Source organism: Ctenopharyngodon idella, chromosome 24 (genome assembly GCF_019924925.1).
Source record: "Ctenopharyngodon idella isolate HZGC_01 chromosome 24, HZGC01, whole genome shotgun sequence".
NCBI lineage: Eukaryota > Metazoa > Chordata > Actinopteri > Cypriniformes > Xenocyprididae > Ctenopharyngodon > Ctenopharyngodon idella.
The window spans coordinates 20,975,823-20,995,462 of record NC_067243.1 but is presented as its reverse complement, the minus strand read 5'-3'; the positions used below and the strand labels follow the sequence as shown (position 1 = coordinate 20,995,462).

Below are 19,640 nucleotides of genomic sequence, written 5' to 3'. Positions count from 1 at the left end.
CATAGTTTTAGCCGTTTTTTAATAATTATTGACTGTCAGACTCTAGACAATTTTACTTTACTGGTTTGGCTCCGATCGGGCCAAAAACTTAGGGTTAGTTCTTAAAAGTAGGCTTTTCAAAAAATCCAAAATACCAGAAAATTTCACAATGAGCGAATCCAAGGCATGCATTTCATTTCGAGTCAAGGATTCCAATGATATAAGACACTCAAGTCTATGCTAACGGTTCAGGAGTTATACGCGATTTCATACTTTTCACCTCTACGACTTACGGTTTGGTCTGCCCGATCACATTTAGGGGAGAATGCTGATCCTTGGAAATTTTAACAATTACAATAGAGTTTCAACACTACGCGCTTGAACCCCTAATCAGCCGCTCAAGTTTGTTCAGCTCTGGCTTGAGCAAGGTCCAAGTATGCATGTAATGAAGGGATAATATTCTTTGGTAAATATGGCAATTATCTGAGCGAAGGTATAGACATTATGCACCAGATAAACAAGCGCGCAGCCATATTTATTGTGCATTGTGTTTTGAACTTCCGTTTTCCTGGTAGCTCTGGATTATGGCATCGCTGTCGAAGAGTAGTTAGCTGGATTTACTTATTGTAGAGTTAACGGAAGTTATCATGAGCATTGTAATGTTTGAAGTGGATGTCATAACAAATGTCAGTAGACCAGGAAGATTTTAAAACGAGCGGTTCATTCATAAATCCGTAAGATCTTACCTTCATGCTGTGAAAATACAAACCGGAAGACAGAACACAACGAGTGCAGCGCTGAAAAGGGGCGGGGCTTCATAAGGTTTATATATCAACAAACTTCAGATGTGCCTTAAATACCAAGAGGCCATGAGGTTGAAGATCTGGACTAGTTGTTCAAAGGTTGTAAGTTCGAATCCCATTAAAAGCCATTGTGCAAATACTTGTACTGTAAGTTACTACAGATAAAAGCATCTAATTGTGTATTCAAAAGAAAATGAAGGGGTATTATTATTATTATAGAATTATATTAAATGATGTTTTCTTGTTGTTGTTTATGACTGTTATCTCTTGCTTTGCAGTTCCAGTGCATCAAAACCCAAACTACTTGAAAGACTCAGAGATGCTGCCAAGTCTTACATCTACACACCAGAGGATGGTAACTATTACATTTGAATGTTTTTGATAAACCTAAAGTTGAAACCAAATTATTTGTCAAAAAAATATACACTATTGTTCAAAAATTTTGAGTTTTTTTTTATTTTAAGAAATTCATAAATTGATCAAAAATGACAATAAAGACCAAATAAATTTCAAATAAATGTTGTTCTTTTGAACTTTCTATTCATCAAAGAATTCTGAAAAATGTATTGATAATAATAATAAATGTTTCTTGAGCAGCAAATCATTATATTAGAATGATTTCTAAAGGATTATGATCGCTGAAGACTGGAGTAATGATGCTGAAAATTTGGATTTGATCACAGGAATAAATTACATTTTACTATATATTCAAATAAAAAACAGTTATTTTAAATTGTAATATAATTTCACAATATTACTGTATTTTTGTTCAAATAAATGCAGCCTTGGTGAGCAGTAGAGACTTACCAACCAGAACTATGAACAGTTGTGTATGTATTCATTTATTGTATTTCTTTTCCATCAGTTTTTAGGTTCCCTTTGAAACTAGCGATCTCTGTGGTTGTGGCGTTCATTGCTCTTTATCAGGTAAACACTTCAAGAAACGAGCCCATTTTTGAGTTATTTCTGTCTAAAAGGGATAATTAATGCACTTCTAATTAATTTAACTTGGCAAAAGTATCATATTAGTATTCCGAGTCATTTTCCATTCTTTCAAATCTCCGAATCTCTTAGATGGCGCTCTTGCTGGTCTCAGGAGTGCTGCCCACCCTACACATCGTCCGTAGAGGAGTGGATGAAAACATTGCCTTCCTGTTGGCTGGTTTCAATATCATCTTGTCAAATGACCGTCAGGAGGTGGTCAGGATTGTAATGTACTATTTGTGGTGTGTTGAAAGTGAGTCAGTTGTCTTTTTATGCTTCTTATACTTAGGCCTACACAGAATCTGTGCCCACAAATTCAAGCAGAATTCAAACGCCCATCATTTATTAGATTCTACATACTTCCATCCCCTTGTATAAGCAAAGTGATTCATTGAAATACTTTTTTTAAAATCTAGTTCACAGAAATCCTGCTGATTCTCCACAATAATCACAAAAAACAAATGTACAGATTTCACGTGGGCTTCGCAATTACCCTTTGAAGCCTTTTTTTAAGGTGGTATTCATTTAAAGTGCCCCTATTATGCTTTTTTGGATGTTACAGTAAAAAGCTGGAGTCATTTGGATCAGTGCAGTTGGCTAGAACAGGTTAAATGATGATCTCTGATAAGCTAATGTATACCAACACAGCCATGCAAATGTGAGCTCTCTGTTGAATCACCTGCATTGATCCAGACTGTTAGAGGTTTGTGTGCATCTACTGCATGCAGTCTAATCATTCGCATGCATTTAGCTTTAAATACCCATGTAAATCAACAGATGAATAATGAAGCAGTCAGCAAAGCCGACTGCTGAACTGTAGCAAGGCTCGTTTTCCAATCAGTCAGTGGGAAAAAGTGCTGAGGTCTTGAGTACATACTTGTGCTTCTGACATTGACTTTCCGGCTCATGTGATTGTTTATTTCAGTTTGCTATTTGTCAGCGGTGACCCTGGCCTGCCTGGTCAACCTGTTCATGCTCATGAGGTCCATGGTCCTGCACAGGTGATACTAAAAACTACAGATAAGCCTGCTAAAAATGTCACGTCCTACTCCTTCTTTTTAGATGTTAAAATACCTTTTCCTATCCCAGTTTAAAATGCTGAAACAAAATTTATGTAAGTAGAAGCAAGTTTACTAGGTAAATTTTATAAATTTGGAGTGGGAAATGGACAGAAAAGACTTCAGAAGTTTCTGAGGTCAAAATAGACTTTATGATTGCTAATTGATTTATAGCACAGTATAGTTTTTTTTTTATTTTAATTTTATTTATAAATTATATGTTTTATATTTATTTAATTTAATCAAACTACTTAATTCCAACTTTTTAAATTCAGCAACAAATTATCAAATTAAAATTTCAAAATTTCAATATTTTTAATCAAATGCATCTATTTTGCAAAAATAAAAAACAATTGTAACTTTTTTTATTTGATTTAATATTATAAATATAAATATTTATATTTATATAATATGTATTAATATTAAATATTATGCATTTAATATTAAATATTTTAAAATGTATTTTTGTTTTATTTATTTAATTTAATATTATAAATATAAATATTTCTATAATATATTAATGTTAAATATTATAGATTTAATATTAAATCACTTAAAAATGTATTCTTTGTTTTATTTATTTGATTTAATATTATAAATGTAAATATTTATATAATATATAATAATAAATATGATGTATTTAATATTAAATATTTTAAAATGTATTTCTATTTATATAATTTAATATTATAAATATAAATATTTCTATAATATATTTGTTAAATATTATAGATTTAATATTAAATAACTTAAAATGTATTCTTTGTTTTATTTGATTTAATATTATAAATGTAAATATTTATATAATATATATTAATATTAAATATTATGTATTTAATATTCAATATTTTAACATGTATTTTTTGTTTTATTTATTTAATTTAATATTATAAATATTTATATAATATATTAATATTAAATATTATGTATTTAATATTAAATATTTTAAAATGTATTTTTTAGTTTTTTTTAATTTGTAATTGTTTATGTACATCTAATATGTGAGTAACTCTGCCAGTTTACCTCTGCCAGCTTTAATGACATATTTCCTTTTTTTTTTTTTTTTTTATTGGTCATCACACACATATGTGAATGCATTACTAATAATTTTCTCTTTATCATAACTGACTGCGCCTATTATGAATAAGATCTAGCTGGAGGTGTAACAGGGGAAAAATCATTTACTAGGCTAATGAGAAAGAGGTAATTACAGTCAGGAATACCAGATTAAAAATAATGACTTTTCAAATTGAGTTTTTAAATGTCATTAATGGCAGTTTGACTCTGTGACATGCAATTCCATCTCAGTTCCTTCTTGATAAAGAAACGTCCCCATTACATGCATTTGCGCAGATGCTGTGTGTCTATTAAAGCTCTGAATTGTGTCTCTGTGTTGACTCAGGTCTAACCTGAAGGGACTGTACAGAGGAGACATCTTTAATGTGTATAACTGCCACAGGAGTATTCGACCGTCTCGGCCCGCGCTGGTCTGCTGGATGGGCTACACCAGCTACCAAGCTGCCTTCATTTGTCTCGGTGAGACCACATTTCTTCTCTGTACTGCATGTAAGACCTGTCTGTTTGAGAAACTCCCTCATTCTCAAGGTATAATTCTTTGCATTATGGTGTAAAAGTATGAGAATAAATAGATCTAAAAGACAATTTGAAATATCTTTTTTTTTTTTCTTTTTTTTTTTAAGACTGACAGTAAAACCTTTTATTTACTTTATTATTATAAACTTAGCTTTCACCTGCTAGCTGGAGCCTAAATTTGTGTAATGGAGCAAACAAAACTTGGATTGGCAAACAAATTGCCTTTTTTTAATGTATGTATGCAGGGCTTGACTTTTTTGCTCACCAGCCACTGTGCTTACTGGTTTCCGGAGTTACTAGCCACTCAGCATTTTCACTGGCCACAGTTTTGACATCGATACCATGAGGAAAAACTGCCATATTTTAATATTATCTCATAATTTGGCAGCAGGTATATTAGGCTGCTGTCACTTTAAGACCTGACTCACGGATCTATTTTACTGTTACACATGCATGTTTTCTTTGTATAAACTGTTTACGTTAAAACATAACTGACTGTGTTCACATAAATACTCACCAAGACCGTCATTTTGACATTATTTTGTGTGTATTTGACTGTTTAAGCACAATAAGCAGCGAAAAAGAACTCAATTTAGTACTGAGAGGTGGCTTTATGTGTGCGCACTTTGGGTGTGAGCACAAAATCTCAGGAAATGTGTAAAATTATGCGCAATACGCGCAATCCCACACCGAAATTCAAGCCCTGTAACACCAACAATATTCATCTGGAGCAAATGAAACTAGTGAGTGAGGGGAGGCGGGTTTGTGTGTGTCGACTCACTGTTGGAGAGATGAGAGAGAGAGAGAGAGCAGCTGGTATCGTGTATCTATTCTGAGCAAAATGAGTATTGGAAGCTTTTCAGATATTTCAGTATCGTTATGTATCAAAAAAATCAATATTTTTGACAACACTACATTGCACTTAATTTATTATTTCAGATGCCTTTTTAAAAGACTACAATTGAAAATTGTATATTTTATATAAAATTCATCCCGCCAAAGTGGCTAGTAGGAGTGACTGCATTACACGCCACTGCTGAAATCCACCCGCATTTGGCGGGTTTGTGGGTGTTAATGTTAAGCCCTGTATGTATTTATGCATTTTTTTAATTTATTTTATTGATTTTTTTTTGTATTTTATTGAATTTTTTGTATATATATATATATATATATATATATATATATTATTTTAATTTATGTATTTATTTTGATTTAGATTTTTCTATTTTTTTATTTTTCTATTTATTTGTTTGGATTTATTTTCATTTATTTATTTATTTTTATTAAAGCATTGAAATATAATTTTTCCTCCCATCTCATATTTTTATCGACCAACATGTCCCTTTAGGGACTCCGTACTTCGTACATCAGCAAACAATAAAAAAAATCCATTATACATGATGAAAGTTATTATTTTTTGATAAAACTAATTTCTTTAGATTAATGTGTACATCAAATATCCAAACAAAAAACACTTATTAAGAAAGTAAATAGGGTGGGTTTCATGTTGCTTTTTAAGTCCCCCTGTAGTCAATTATTTTATCCATTAAAACTCATCTTTGATCACCAAAATGACATTTAAAAAAAAAAAAATTCCAGTGAAAAAAATTTCTTCATGGCTTAAAATAGCTTGAATGTAACTCTACACCCCTCATTTATTATACGTGGATCAATTAATATGCAAATTAGCCCCGCCTCTACTCGCTCATGCAGCTCAGAGATCCACTCGGTCAACTTACTGAGGTAAACGCTGCACAATGGTATCGCTATCTACAACATCGGACACATAACGGTAATTAATTTGATTAGTCTTTTGCTTGACTACATTATCAAACAGCTAATAATGTGTTGTTAATGTTACACAAACCATGTTCTCGTTCGCCGTGTCAGAGTCAGACAGCTGCCTTCTAACAATCAGTATCCTTACAAACGCTTTGAACAACTCAGAACCGTCAGTGGAGAAAGTTCATCATAACATCGTAATATACATCATACACCCACCATATTGATAAATCTACCCGATTTTTCATATCAACAGAAAAATATACTGGGATAACCTGGCTTCTCTCGAGACTCCACTGCTAGTACGCTATTAATGATATGCTAAAGCTCGTCGGCACATTGACGTGATTGGTTACAAGGTAGTTTGTGACACTTTTTTCACTGCAGTTTTAAACAGAAAATACTCAGCAATGATGTTGACTGATACGTTTGCACATGGTTTGTCTTAAAGCATATTGAAAACACCACATAGACATATAAACAACATTAAAAACTTGATTTTCACCACAGGGGGACTTTTATTTTTTAATTTTTATAAAATTTCAAGTAGAACCCTTCTGAAATAATATCTTGTATATGAGCATGTCTGATTGTGGCTCTGTGTGTCTTTGTGTCCAGGCATGGTGATCCAGACTCTGGTGTTCTTCATCTGCATTCTGTTCGGCGTCTTCCTGATCATCATCCCCATTCTCTATGGAACAAATCTCATGCTGTTCCATATTATCGGCCACATGTGGTGAGTGGCCTTCACTCGTCTCACTTTAGATGATGACGGTGACCTCATCGCATGTGGCCTTGAGGAAACCAGCATCCCCTCTGTCCTCCTTGTGACTTCAGGGTCTTGACCCTGTAAGCCACGAATCTCTACTAGAGCCTTCCTATCAGTCATCTCTCATCTTAAGCCATGAAGCCGAGCAATTAGATAAGTGCCTCTTAAGATGGTTCTCACTGACATATTCTCTTTCCTAAAGGCCTTTCTGGTTGACGCTGTTCCTGGCTGCGCTGATCCAGCATGTGACTTCCAGGTTTTTGTTCATCAGGAAGGATGCAGGGACCAGAGATCTGAACAACAGGTGGGAATTCATGTTACGACACAGCCGAAACATCTGGCTCTTACTGGTTATTGCTTTAATGTTAGTGTAGCATCTACATACACCATCTGGCAGGCCATGACTGATTGGCCAACAATAAAAACAATCTACCTTTCTGTATATCATTGATTATGAAACTTATATTGAGTAACAGAAATTCCAGACACAAAATGTTCAACGTGGTTTTATTTTTGTGTTGTTGTTACTAATAACATTTAAATAATTACATATTTACGTCTATATTATATATACTGTTATCATGACATTTTTTCTTTTGTCAAATCAACTTAGATAATTAATGTAGTTCAGATAACATAATATTTTGAGTTTCTGTTGATTAAACCAATCGCCATCATTGTATTAACTCAAATTTAGAATTTCAAATGAACTCAATTTTAAGGCAACCAGGTAACTTACTTTTTTAAGTTAAACCAACAATTCTTTTTTACAGTGTATATAATATATTTATAACTTTTTATTATATAAAATAAATTATTAATTATTAATTAAAATAATGTTTGTATTTTATATATATATATATATATATATATATATAAAATACAAATATATAAAATACATAAAATATATAAAGAACAAACATTATTTAACATTATTTAACTCCCTAATTATGTTTATTACTTACCTTTGTTTTATTATATATAATTAAATGATCAAATATGTTATATTATATATTGTTAAATATATATATATATATATATATATATATATATATATATATATATATATATACACACACACATATATAATTAAATATATATATATATATATATATATACACATATATAATTATAAATTTAGCAATATATAATAATAAATAATATATGAATTTAAAAATATAAACAATGTATTAATTTTACATTAATTAACTTTTAACTTTTTTTTTCTTATTTATTTATTTATATACATACACACCAAAAATAACAAAAACAAATATATTATATATTAATAAATCTATATTATTACTTCTAATTATTTCTTTCTTTATATATTTACCAATTATGTATGTTTTGTAATTCATTATAAAATATAATAATGTACAATAATAATAATGTAATTTATTATATATATGTACGCATAGACACCAGTTGTTTACTTTATTATTTAAAATCAAATTATCAAATATATATTGTTATTTTTATAATTTGATTTATATATATATATATATATATATATATATATATATATATATATATATATATATATATATATATATTAATTTAATATAATATAATATAATATAATATTTTATTTTAATTTTATGTTTATTTATATGTTTAATACTATATTACTTTATTATGTAAATTCAAAAGAACAAATTTGTGTATACATTTATCTTTATTATATGAATTAGATTTGGTGTTTCTCTGCAGAGGGAGTCTGTTTCTCCTCAGCTACATGTGTTTCCTGGTTAATGTCATGGTTGGTGTGATAGTGGGCATTTGGAGGATAGTCATCACTGCCCTTTTCAACATAGTCCACTTAGGACGCTTGGACATCAGCCTTCTGAACCGCAGCGTGGAGGCGTTTGACCCAGGTACTGCGACTGGATTCAGAGCGAGAGTGCACTCACTTACAGCAAAACTACCCTCCAGTGCATTGTTTTTATAGAATGAAAGTAACTACATGAAAGAAGACACCGAGGCATAATTATATATATTTTTTTAACATATTTTTATATATATATATTTTATAGAATCAGATTTAAGCCGGATTTGTAAATCTACTAATAGTAGCTATACTTCTACCTTATACTGATGTTTCTGATAAAAGTGCCACACCGAAAATCAATTGCTACCTCAGATAATAGAAACCTCTGCAGTGTCAGACGTTGGATGTGATTGTAATTTGGATGTAGATTGCCTCTTGGTTGTTTGGCTCACACCCCCTGTGGTCTCTCTGCAGGCTACCGCTGCTACGCTCATTACCTGAAGATTGAGGTCAGCCAGTCTCACCCCGTGATGAAGGCCTTCTGCGGACTGCTGCTGCAAACCACAGGCCAGGACAGTCTCTCCGCACAGAGGATGCGAGATGCCGAAGAAGGTCTGTGGTTTTATTTCTTTATTACTTCAGTTCATGACAACAAAATGATTACATACCATTCGCTTGAGAGCAACCTGTTCCAGAGTCTGGTCTCAAAGCTTTTAGACTGAGGATGTGGTTACTGTTTTAAATCTGTGCTGTGCTCATTCAGTTTGAGCTTTGTCAGTGAGTGTATGGAAACTACATTCCAGGCCGCTCTCCTTTTATGAGTCTACCTTTTGAAAGAAAAAATGATCCCTTAAGGTGATTTCAAATAGGTATGCAGATATTTTTAAAAAGGTTTTTTGTGATTAAAAATATATGTGATAGTTATCACTTACTTTAAGTGATAATGCTTTTATACAACAGTTAATATTGAATAACTGACATTTCAGACACAGTGTGGTCAGCAGTTTTATTTTTGCACAACCACCTATTATAAAATAAATAATAAAAATGAAATGTAAAACAGTACTTTAATTATATATTATATAAATTATATATAATTTTGTTTTATATAAAAATTAGTGATAAACAAACATACATACATATATAATATTTTATTCTGGCATGATTTTATAACATCATATATCAACATAGTGCAAAATGGTATTAAAATTATGTGTAGAAGTCGTTGCTTTGTTATGAGAAATAATGTCCGGAAAAATGAATTTCATTGACATCATTCGGAGTAACCAATATAAAGGGACCATTTTGGATCAAGTCATGCGGTCAATATCATGTGACAGGATGTGACATCATTCATTCACCTGCAAAGGACCACATGGTCATGAAGCAAAGTAACTAACTCTCTCTGAACTATTTGAAAAATTCACGTTTTCACTTGCTCATAACATCCCGAAACATCAGGTCATTCGGTACAACCGCTATAAAACATGGAAAATATTGTAATATTTTAAAAACTTGTACTAAATATAAAATGTTTGATTGTCCTTTAGCTAGATATCAACCTGTTAGCATTGTTTGAAAATATTGTAATTCGGTATAACCAAAAGTGTCATTCAGTAAAACCGAAATTTTGGTTAAACCGAATCACTTTTTTGGTGACAAATTTTGTCCCTCTTGTAAAAAAAATGACAAAGTCCGTGTTAATTGATTATAAAAACAACATAATCTCATTGTAACACTTAATAAAACTTCAAAATTAATTATATCTACATTGGTTTTTTTTTATGCTTTTTAAAACTTGATTCGTCAAAGACCCAAATATATATATATATATATATATATATATATATATATATATATATATATACACCAATTGTTTATTACCTTTTTATTTATTATTTAATTATTAATTAATTAATTAATTAAATTATTAATTTATCTGTTATGATTACCAATTATGTTTATTGTGTTTGTTAGTTTTTATATAAAATACTGTAATTTATTTGTATATATTTTTGCACAACCACCAATTATTTATATTAATGATTTCCATAATTATAAATTATAATTATAATTGATAAAAAATAAATTAAAATAAATGATAAAAAAGATATATATATATATATATATATATATATATATATATATATATATATATATATATATATATATATATTTACTTATCAGTATATATTTGTGTGTGTGTGTATATATGTATGTGTGTATATATATATATATATATATATATATATATATATATATATAAAACTTATACTATAACTTATACTTGTTATATATCCAAAAATAATGTAATTATTAATAATTTTGATTATTTATTTATATATTTAATCAGTTATTAGTTCACTGTAATTGATTATACTGCAGTTGTTGCAGACTATAAACAGATTGACCTCCCAGTACCCGGTAGTGTTCAGACTAATACCATTTTTAAAAGAACAGACTAATTTCATCTATTTTTAATGCATTTCCAAACAGAAAGCAGTGCAAAATGATGTTAGATCATCTGTGTCAAATCTCTGACTGAAGCCAAGATTCATATTGATCTCTGTTTGATTTCTCCTGGGTGATTCATGTGTATATGCACAGACGGCTTGTTTTTAGAATAATTGATTCATCATGTTGCCTCGCACGCAGCAGGCGAGCGTTCCCGCAATGATTAAATTTGTCAGGATAAATTGGGCCCTGATGTGCCATAACTCACCTCGGCCCTGCTACTGCTCAATCAGACATGTCATAGAGTACACGTCTGGGTCCATAGTGTGAACGTCCTCCGTAAATTCACAGTTCCTTTCATATAGCTGAGCGGAGATAAAATTAGAGCTTCATGTCTTGTCAAGTCAGAGCTGTTAGGGCAGGACAGATCTGCCAGCTTTAGGTTTTTGCAGGATGATAGGCAGCAGATGGTGTATATTCCACATTATAAAAGCCCTGTCTTTTGTTGATTTTACACCTACAGATGTGATGCTTTTTTGCATACAAAAACTGGAGGAATCATATTTGCATGTTTGTATTTGCATAAAGTAATAATTATCTGACAAAAACTGGTCTGTTACACAGACTGAACTCTGTAATTGACTGTTTCATATGTGTGGCTCATAGCTCTTACACTCTCCATATGGTAATTGCATCTCACATGTTCCAACTGTGATATTGTGGTTTTCGGTTAGACCTACTTTTACAGTGCTATATTGTTATGAAGTCGCGCTCTTTGGACGATATTTCTTTGCATTAACTGTGTTTATTTTAGGTGTTTTAAAGAATGGGTAGATTTGCTTATATATATATATATATATATATATATATATATATATATATATATATATATATATATATATGCATTATCAGTAATGACTGAAAGGGACTAATCTTTTTCAATATGTTGACTCTTTCTTATGTGTTCAACATTTAAGGTATTCAGCTGGTCCAGCAAGAGAAGAAACAGAACAAGGTGTCCAACGGCAAGCGGGCACGAGCGCACTGGCAGCTCCTCTACACGCTGGTCAACAACCCGTCTTTAGTGGGCTCCAGGAAGCATTTCCAGTGTCAGAGTTCTGAAAGCTTCATCAACGGAGCCCTCAACCGGACCTCTAAGGAGGGCAGCAAAAAGGAAGGCAGCATCAAGGAGCCTAGCAAGGAGGCAGAAAGCGCTGCCACCAACAACTGAGGACTGAAATTCACAATGCGGAGAAGGAGATCGCCCCTCCCTGCCCCCCCAGCCTCTTAATACTTAATGGCTGCTGGCCAGATATTGATGATAGTATTATTTGCTTTGGTGTAGCAGAGAAGCACATGTGTTTTAGCCAAGTGCACTTACAGCTCAGTGCCTCAGGAAGAACTTCAAGCAGTTGTAGTTAACGAATCCTTTGCACATGTGTGTGGATGGATGGATGTACTGTGTCTTTTGTCGCATGTCTGAGTGAGACTGTCTTTCCGTCTTGGACTTAGAGTATCAGGAAATATAGTTTGGCACTGAACTCCAATCTAACCGCTTGATGCGAGGTTAGTATGTGTGACTATTTATGAATGTACAGGTTCTGCTCTTTTGCAAATTGATAAACTATTCACTTCCACTCATTTTTGCACTCATTGGTGTGACTTTTAGCGGTGGTGAGAATGTTCTTATAGCAAACAAACAGATGAAACCAATAATGTCCATTATGGGTTGATTCTTTTCAAGACAAAATCTACTGTAATTGTATTGCAATTGTTTTTCATCTCTGACAAAATATAATTACAATCTGTCTCACTGTTACATTTGACACTTAATTTTGATATTTCCCTCTATTATGTCTTATTCTGCTACCTGTGGCATATTTGTGATTGAAATTAAATAAATATTAAAACTAAAAATCTGTTCACTGTGTTGAATTAAGGGAAATAGTGCCCTCTCCTGCGTCGCGTACAATCAAACGCATGATTTCATATTCCGTTCAAAAAAATAAAAATGAAAACCATTCAAATTATAAAATACTTTCAAGATATATTGTTATGCTTTATTTTCAGTGCAGCCATTTTAAACACTGTAAAAAGATTTTCGTTCGATAGTTAAACGTGTTATTTATAGTGTTATTGAATATTTAAAATAACTACTGCGAAATCACATCATTCCTTTGTTCTGCCCATCAGTTTTCTCAAGCAAGTGAATTCATTGTAATATCCATGACGAAAAATAATTTGATAAAATGGGATAAAATGATTTCGTGGGTTTAAATGTGTCTAATAAATATTTATAATTGTCCTATAGGTTATATTCAGGCTCTCTATACATTTATTTTTAAATATTCGTTTCAGAAAAAAACTAAATGAATCATACCTTACTCAGGCACTTTAATTCTGAGAATGAAAACAAAAGCAAAAAATAAACATATCTGTGAGTGTTTTACCTGTTCTCCTTTCGGACGGCGTTTCGCAAGACATTTCCTTGCCAACGTTCAATATCCAGCGAATTCTTTAAAAAATTATTTATGATTTTATAATCATAGTATAAGTTGTGTGGTTTTGTGCTGAAAAGCTTGCCCACATTTAGGCTATAAAAACACTTTTCAATATTTGCAAATAATTTCCCATAGGCTACATTCGTTCGTTCAATATTTTATTAAGGTCACGTACATAAAATCATATCAAAATCTTTAAAAGGTTCGAGTATTTTTACAACATCATTGGACAGCTGGACACGAAACAAGCCACTATGCGTCAATTTACTGGACACTCGATGTCGTATCGACTGATGGTAAAAACGGACCATTTATATTTATAAAAAAAGAGAGAACATTTTCTCAGATTACTTGGCTTACATCACAAATCGACACTGAATATCTACAGTCTATAGTACCCTAATAAAACACACTTGAAAATACTTTTGTGTGACATGCCACGAATAAAGGCTATCTCAAAGAGAAGAAAGGACACGTTCAGTCAATTCGTAAAGGCGAGAGATATTTGTAAAGCACCCGTTCGCAGAAAGAGATTAAAAATCACACATTTTTGGGATCCCACATTACACTTAACAAACTCATTTTTTTTTTTTGTTCAAGGTGACCTTGTTCGTTTTCCAGACACACACATGCTGTGAAAAGAGTAACAGGGTGACATTTCCCTCAGAAGCGCTCGATGTCCACTATATCGATGACTTAAAATGGATGCTACTTGAGACAATGTACGATTATACGAAAGAGACGAGACTTACGGAAAGTGAATTGTAGCTATTATGAGGTTTTTCTTTTGAAGATAGATTTGTTTATTAAGTCCAGTCCGCTCGATAAATCTCAAAATCCTATTTGTAATAATGAACACTCATCGTATAACTTACTGCTAACTTACTGAGGTAAACATGAGCGCGCGATTATCAGCGCGTGTCTGTATTACGTGAGATGACAGTCCGTGTTCACCTGGTTTGTATTGTGTTTCGGAGCAAATGAAGAACAAACATCTCAACGGGGTTGTTTGTAATTACCGTTGATCTCCGCAGATATGTTTACCGCTTCAGCCCCAAGCGGCAACCGATCGCTGTACTCGGATCCAACTTCAAACTCCTCCTGCGTTTTGGATTGTGACTCGGGAATGGACTCAGTCACCACGCTGCCGTCGATGTCCTCACCTTCTCCATCTCCGTCCTCGCCATCAGCCTCGCCTTCGCCCTCTCCCAGCTCACTCGGGTTAAAGTTCTTCTCAGATCCCACAAAAGACGCCCTGGGGTCGAAATCCGTCGCTATGTGCTTCTCCATCTGATCTGGGTTTTGAGTTTTCATAATCAACTTGTAGGTCTTGCCTTGATACTTGTAGAGCAGATGGCAGCAGGTGGCTCCCAGCAGGGGCACGGTTGCCAAAGCTAGCAAAAAAATGCTAACGACCACTATAATCAGCAAAGATGGGATTTTCTTCCGGGTTGTGAAGACCACTTGGACTTGACAGTCCTGGCCTCCATAGGTGAGGCACAGGGTGTAATTAGTGCCTGGCTTGAGGTGCTGAAAGCGATAGGCGTTGACACCCTCCTCTATTTTGGACCACTGCACCACTGAATGTCCATTGCCAATACTGACGCAAAGGTACAACATGTCTTGGGCTGACTTTTTGGTGGATGGCTCCTTATTCACAGTTTGGAGGTCTTCATGTTGACTGAGGTGAATGTTTGACTTTGCATTGGCCATCTGGAAAGGGTTCAGCTGAACTTTGGCCTCAGTCTCTGAAACTTCCAGAGCGATCACCCCGAAATCAAACGTGTACTGTTTGAGTTCATCCAAGCTGAGGTTGAAAGCATGGTTGGAGATGTACTGTGTACCATCATTTATTCCGCATTTGCCAACAAACGGCAAACTATCGGTCCCTTCTTTCACTTTCTCTTTATCCACCACTTGCTCTTTAGATGTTCCGGGTAAAAGGCTCTTTGTCTTCTCCTCAGATTTAATAACGCTGTTTTTGGAGCCTTTTGAACCAAGTTTGTCTTCTGGTAAATGGCTAGGAGATTTTGTGTCAGGCATTGAATTGATGGCATGCTTTTTGGTGCCTGCAACAACAAGTCTCACCGAGTTCTCGGCTTTTCCCATGTCATTGACAGCAGAGCAGGTGTAGTTGCCATCTTCTTTCTTGCTCAAGTGAGGGATGATCAAGGTGCCATTTTGAAACACAAGGAACCTGGTGTTCGTAGGCGGCCCATTAATTGGAATCTCAATTTTTTCGACAATGGCGGGCAAAGGAAACGTAATTAGTTGGTTTCCAGCGAATATCTCCCATGTGACATCAGGTTTAGGGGTTCCTTTTGTTTCGCAGTGTAGCGTGACCATATATCCCTCATAGAGTTCGGTTTTTTCAATGTTTGGCTGATACGTGATGGACATAGACGGGGCCTTGCAATCCAGTTTGGGCATGCTAGTGACCTGTGTACCTTTGAGGTGGGAAGGAGCATCGCAGATAATGTTGTTTTGGTCAGGGATTGAGATTGAGGATTTCATGATCCAGTCCCTAAGCCACTCAAGCTTGCAGGAGCAGATGAAGGGGTTGTGGAAGATTTGGAGGTGGGACATGGCAGTCAAAGCATTAAACGTTCCCTCCACAATGGTGGTAAACTTGTTATTGTTAATACGGACCGAACGCAGGTCCTTCAGGTTGGAAAAAGCGTTCTTGGGGATACTGACCATCTCATTATTGTTCATCTTTAACATCTGCAGGGCAGTGAGATTGGTCAAGTCCTCCCATGGAAAATGCACAATTTTGTTGTAGCTAATATCCAAATTTCTCAGCTGAATCATCGGAGCCAAGGTGTCCCTCTCGACGGTGACAATTTCATTGTGAGCCAGCCAAAGAGAGGTCACCTGGATCACATTTATAAAGGTTTTGGATTTCAGCACTTTAATCTTGTTAGCTGAAAGACTCACGGTGGTCACATTGGACGGCAAGCCCACGGGCACTTCCAGAAGGTCTTTGTAGGCACAATCTGCAAACTGGTGGTTATATTTATCAGAGCAGGCACACTGCTGAGGGCAACAGTGCGCACTGCCAATCACTGCAGTCCCCAAGGCAATAAGCATCAGGTATTTGGTTGCCATTTTCAGCTCCTGCCAAGCACACATGAAGATGCAGATTAGTACAAATTATTTATGTATTTTTCACACTCAAAGAACAAATGTAAATGAAAGAATAGTCATTTAAAGTGATAACCCGAACTGACAACTTTGCAAATTATGATGATCATGATGATGATGATAAAGGACTTGACTCTACATCATAGGGTCAAACAAATTTATTTTGAAAAGTTACCAAAAACCAAATGCTTTTTTATTATTATTTAAGTCCGTCTTTTTTTCTCGAAAACAAGTTCTTGAGGACTAATTGAGATGAATGAAGATAAAAGACATCTCGACGTCCTCGAGCGTCTTGCTGTTACCGTACGACTGAGCAGCAAAGACTCGAGAACGTGACGCGCGTGGACCGTGTTCGCTGTCCAGCGTGCTGAAAACGCGCTTCATTTTATACTAAAACTTCTTTGTGTTGCGAATGTCTTTAACATCTCGATATTTGTAGCGACTTAACTATACAAACCATACAATCTTTTGCTGAAAGTTTAAAGAAACAACACACTTTTACAGTTTATTTGCTTTTGTTTCTGTCTACATTCTGGAAAAGTGTTGCTTAAAAACTTTCTCATATTGCCTTACCTGTAAGTGATATTCCTAACACTCGCGGATTTCAGTCAACACGACTCTTGATGAAATTTAAAAACAATATTTAATGCTCAGATGTCAAATTATCCCAAAACATGATGTAGCCTTTTATATCCCGCTGGAAATCTCTGCTGTTTTCGTTCGCAGACGGCAGATGATACATTTTAGTGTCCGTGTGATGCTGAGCAGTCCAGAGGCTGTTTTTTCATCGCGCTTGAGTTTGGACAGAATTCATTGCGCGCTCCCGCCTCCACGGTGGAAGGGGAGGGATTGTGAACGCGCAGCCTCTCCCTTCAATTCCGCATTAATGCCACAGGGACTTTGCCGTCCAGATGAAGGTTATTCATAATTTAGATACACTTGATAATTTATATCACACGACCTATGCCCTTTGTCTTCTCGATGTGATTATTACCGATAGCCGCACACTTTTTTTCATATATAAACCTATAAAAAATCTTTTTAAAATATTGCATATTACAATCACAAACACATTTATATTCAGATTTGCTTTTGTCCAAATGAATTTGACAGGTTTTTTAGAGATGGAAAAAGTCCATGAAATACTGTATGTACCAGCAGCAAAGAAAAAACGGAATTTATGTCTTCTTTTTTGTTCATTAATGAAACAAAAGAGAATGACAAAAAATGAAGTCTAAATATTCTTGTCTAGTGACTATCTATGTCAAAGAGGAACAGAAAATCATTCAAAATTATATTTGCAATTATATTATGTTTTATATATTCTGTTATGTCTGTACAGTTGTCTGTCAATGTCTGCTCTTTTCCCTAAAGTGATTTTGCAAACATTTTACTGCTGTGAGCGAACCAGTGGACATTAAAAACAAGTGAACTGAGCTGCAGAAACAATAACAGTGTGATGAAGCTCAGCAAGAGCTGAAAATTCTGTTTGTAACTGCGATTACTTTAGTGAAAGTTGCTTAATTTGTTGACAGGTCTTCTCAGGGGGACCGCCTTCTCAAGAAACGACACGAAATACAATTATAATGTGAAAGCACTTGTCTTTGAGGTACACTGATCTTGTTTACGTCTGTTTATTGCCTTTTATTTTGTTGCGGTTTGCGGTGGTGACGCCCGAACCCTTTTTATATGCTGCCATCTAGTGGTCATTTTAGACACACTAATTTTTGCTGTTGCTCGACCGTTTTATTTTTTTAAACATTATGGGATTAAACACTTTCTGGCATTTTAGAAAAAAAAAACTATAATGCATTGTGTGAAAATAAAAGGCAGTGTCTAGTAACCAATAATGTGCTGTTTTTTTTTTTTTTTTTTTTTTACTTGACCTTCATTTTCCCTTTCTGCTCTCCGCTCCATAAATCACGGCTGCTTTCAGGGCCGACAAAACGTTTCAAAACGTTTTTTAAACGGAAATGGTGGTGCGTTGAACACCCTGTTCTGATGACGCAAGAGGTGCAACTACGGCAGCTGAGAAGGCCATTCTTTGTGTTCTTTTTGAAGAATTTTTTCGGAGCCTGATGAAATCGGTATAAATACGTGTTAAATACTGCAAAATACGCTCGATGTTACAGTCACTGCCCTTGCTGTCCAGAATAAAAGAGAGCATCCCAATCGAGTTAAGGGATTTGTGGAAACTGTGATCCAACCTCGCATTTCAGGATGAAAAGACAAACATTGAAGGATAATCCACTTCTTACCTCCGAGACTGTGTTATGATCTATATGACCTTATTATTTTTATTGTGAGTATTAGGCTTATCATTATTGATAATCACTATTGTTGTGCTATGATATTGTAATATAACGTTACCATTATATAATCAGATGAGAATAGAAAAGTTTATGAAAGTGTCACTCCAAAATACAATAGCAAAATATATAAATATGTATAGTATTTTTATGTTACAGTAGTCACTTTACTTGGACCCATTGTGCGAGCTGTCTCTTTAATACCGCGTGGTTTATATACATGTTGTTGCTGATTGGGCTAACATTTTTGACACACCCACCAAACAAGAGAAAATGTATCTCAAACCTGTTGCACACCGTTTATTTTAAACACACTTCGGTATGTCTTTTACATAATCATAACTAAAACATATCTAACAGTTTTTCCCATATTGCATCTATGTACTAGAATTTTGTATTACGATCAATGATATTATTACATTCATTTATTTATTTATTTAGTAGTGTTTACCATGATAAAATAGCAGAAGAAGATATTGACTTTGTATCTCAT

General features: G+C 34.0%; 2 protein-coding genes across 4 annotated transcripts in view; one reads left to right on the top strand and one right to left on the bottom strand.

The window, feature by feature from the left end:
• stra6 (signaling receptor and transporter of retinol STRA6) overlaps window positions 1-13,110 on the top strand; it is a 32,096-nt gene extending 18,986 nt beyond the window's left edge. For all 3 annotated transcript variants that reach the window (XM_051884399.1, XM_051884398.1, XM_051884400.1), the window contains exons 9-18: window positions 1,061-1,137; window positions 1,648-1,709; window positions 1,857-2,019; window positions 2,692-2,767; window positions 4,227-4,360; window positions 6,818-6,935; window positions 7,171-7,272; window positions 8,682-8,845; window positions 9,214-9,351; window positions 12,171-13,110. In XM_051884399.1, coding sequence (XP_051740359.1) covers window positions 1,061-1,137; window positions 1,648-1,709; window positions 1,857-2,019; window positions 2,692-2,767; window positions 4,227-4,360; window positions 6,818-6,935; window positions 7,171-7,272; window positions 8,682-8,845; window positions 9,214-9,351; window positions 12,171-12,424 — 1,288 coding nt within the window. In that variant the 3' untranslated portion in view covers window positions 12,425-13,110. The remainder of the gene's footprint in view (window positions 1-1,060; window positions 1,138-1,647; window positions 1,710-1,856; window positions 2,020-2,691; window positions 2,768-4,226; window positions 4,361-6,817; window positions 6,936-7,170; window positions 7,273-8,681; window positions 8,846-9,213; window positions 9,352-12,170) is intronic.
• Window positions 13,111-13,839: 729 nt separating this feature from the next.
• Window positions 13,840-17,669, bottom strand: LOC127507358 (immunoglobulin superfamily containing leucine-rich repeat protein 2-like). The gene is made up of 2 exons (XM_051884397.1): window positions 17,412-17,669; window positions 13,840-16,811 (listed from the first exon to the last, which is right to left on the bottom strand). The coding sequence occupies exon 2, from the start codon at window positions 16,800-16,802 to the stop codon at window positions 14,691-14,693; it is 2,112 nt and encodes a 703-aa protein (XP_051740357.1). The 5' UTR covers window positions 16,803-16,811; window positions 17,412-17,669; the 3' UTR covers window positions 13,840-14,690.
• Between the last annotated feature and the right edge of the window lie 1,971 nt (window positions 17,670-19,640).

Coding starts and splice junctions, on each gene's coding strand:
- LOC127507358 (XM_051884397.1), bottom strand. CDS start 16,802: ATGGCAACCAAATACCTGATGCTTATTGCCTTGGGGACTGCAGTGATT.